This window comes from Centroberyx affinis, unplaced genomic scaffold (assembly GCF_046629955.1).
Source record: "Centroberyx affinis isolate AG114_WGS23_722 - 3 ecotype Tasmania unplaced genomic scaffold, CSIRO-AGI_Caff_v1 ptg008762l_1, whole genome shotgun sequence".
NCBI classification, from domain to species: Eukaryota; Metazoa; Chordata; class Actinopteri; order Beryciformes; family Berycidae; genus Centroberyx; species Centroberyx affinis.
Genome location: NW_027284309.1, coordinates 23,783 through 25,552, shown reverse-complemented (window position 1 = coordinate 25,552; position 1,770 = coordinate 23,783). Strand labels below are relative to the sequence as shown.

At 51.5% G+C, this 1,770-nt stretch overlaps 1 protein-coding gene across 1 annotated transcript; it reads left to right on the top strand.

Annotated features, from left to right (window-relative positions):
* The first annotated feature begins 211 nt into the window (after nucleotides 1–211).
* On the top strand, nucleotides 212–1,770 carry LOC139640243 (nischarin-like). The gene is made up of 2 exons (XM_071514421.1): nucleotides 212–245; nucleotides 476–1,770. The coding sequence occupies exons 1-2, from the start codon at nucleotides 212–214 to the stop codon at nucleotides 826–828; spliced, it is 387 nt and encodes a 128-aa protein (XP_071370522.1). The 3' UTR covers nucleotides 829–1,770.

The window sequence follows — 1,770 nt, the reverse complement described above, 5'->3', positions numbered from 1 at the left end:
AACAGCAAAAGAAATACCGAATGCAAACTTTCAGACTTCTACTGAAACTAAAACTAAGTCTGCTGCTCTGGCAGAATATGACTCAACATTTTGTATTTATTGTGACATTCTAGTTATGAAAAGTTTTTTTTATTAGCTAAACCTTTTTGTCCATAATTACTTTTCACATGTTACATAATAAATAACTGACAGTTTGTATGAAGCGGACGTAATGAAGACTTCAGCTTCGGACCAAAAGTTGGAAGGTGAGTCTGAGGAGCAGCGGAGGGCGGAGGAGCTTCAATCAGCGGCTCGGGGACCTAAATTGGGTCCGGTAGGAGCCGGTCGTAAAGGAACCGGTGCCATAGTGGAACCGGGTTTCAGTGCCCAACCCTAGAAATAATGCTGGAAAAAGTAATTGAGAGTCCTTGAGTTTGATTTAATATCCTCCCCCCCCTCCCCCCCTCCCCCCCCTCCCCCCCCCCCCTCCCCCCCCCCCTCAGGGAGCGGTACCAGCTGCGGGAGGCTCGGCGGATCCGGGACCTGGACCGGGTCCTGCTGGGGTACCAGACCTACCCGCAGGCTCTGACGCTGGTGTTCGACGACCTGCCGGGCCCCGACCTGCTCTGCCACCTCACCATGGACCACTTCACCGCCGCCGAGGCCCCGCCCAGAGGGGGCGGGGCCGGGGCCGGGGCCGGGGCCGGGGCCGGGGCCGGGGCGGAGGGCGAGGTCCAGTGGTGCATCTTCGTCCCCGGGGCCGACAGCAGGGAGCGGCTCATCTCCCTCCTCGCTCGCCAGTGGGAGGCGCTCTGCAGCCGGGAGCTTCCCGTCGAGCTCACCGGCTGATTGGACGAGGGGCGGGACGAGGGGCGGGACGAGGGGCGGGACTCGTTCGGCGCTCGGTTGATGGACAGGCTGATTGGGGATGATCGGCTCAGCGCTGGATTGGCTGACAGATGACTGACAGGCTAATTCGACACTTGATTGGCTGTTTAAACCCACCGGCTCATTTCCTGCAGACTGGCGGGGGTTTGGCTCCGCCCACAACGCCATGTGGTGTCTCCAGTAGAATTAAACTGAGGGTTGATGGGACCTGTGACATCACATGGAGGCACTTACTGATTGGAGGATTTACTGACTGATTGGCTGACTTGAATTGACAGACAGACAGACAGACAGACAGACAGACAGACAGACAGACAGGCAGACAGACAGACAGGCAGACAGACAGACAGACAGACAGGCAGACAGACAGACAGACAGGCAGACAGACAGACAGGTCTGTAGTTGGGCAGCAGGGGGCGCTGCAGACAGTCCACAGGAGTCTGAAATCTATTTATTTCTATTCTTTGGCTTCTTACATGCAGTAAAGCTTAACACACAAACACACACACACACACACACACACACACACACACACACACACACACACACACACACACACACAGCTGCTCTCTGACGTATGAAGCAGTATTATTGGACTGTTTGGATGTAGATGCTGTTTATTAATATTATATTAATATTATTATTATTGTTGCTTTTGGACAGAAGGATGGTTCTCCATCTTGAAGATAATTTTGTACTAATTCTGGAAATCCAGATGATATTTCCACCATGAACTATCAAACGTCATATCGGTATTATCCACGAGTATTATTTTTTATATTTTATTTGTGTTTTATGTTATTGTATTTTAAGTTTTTCATACAATATTATTGACCGATGGGAAGCCGACCGCAGCTGGACTCCGACCAATCACTGCGGTTGTTTACATGTTGTTGTGTTAAA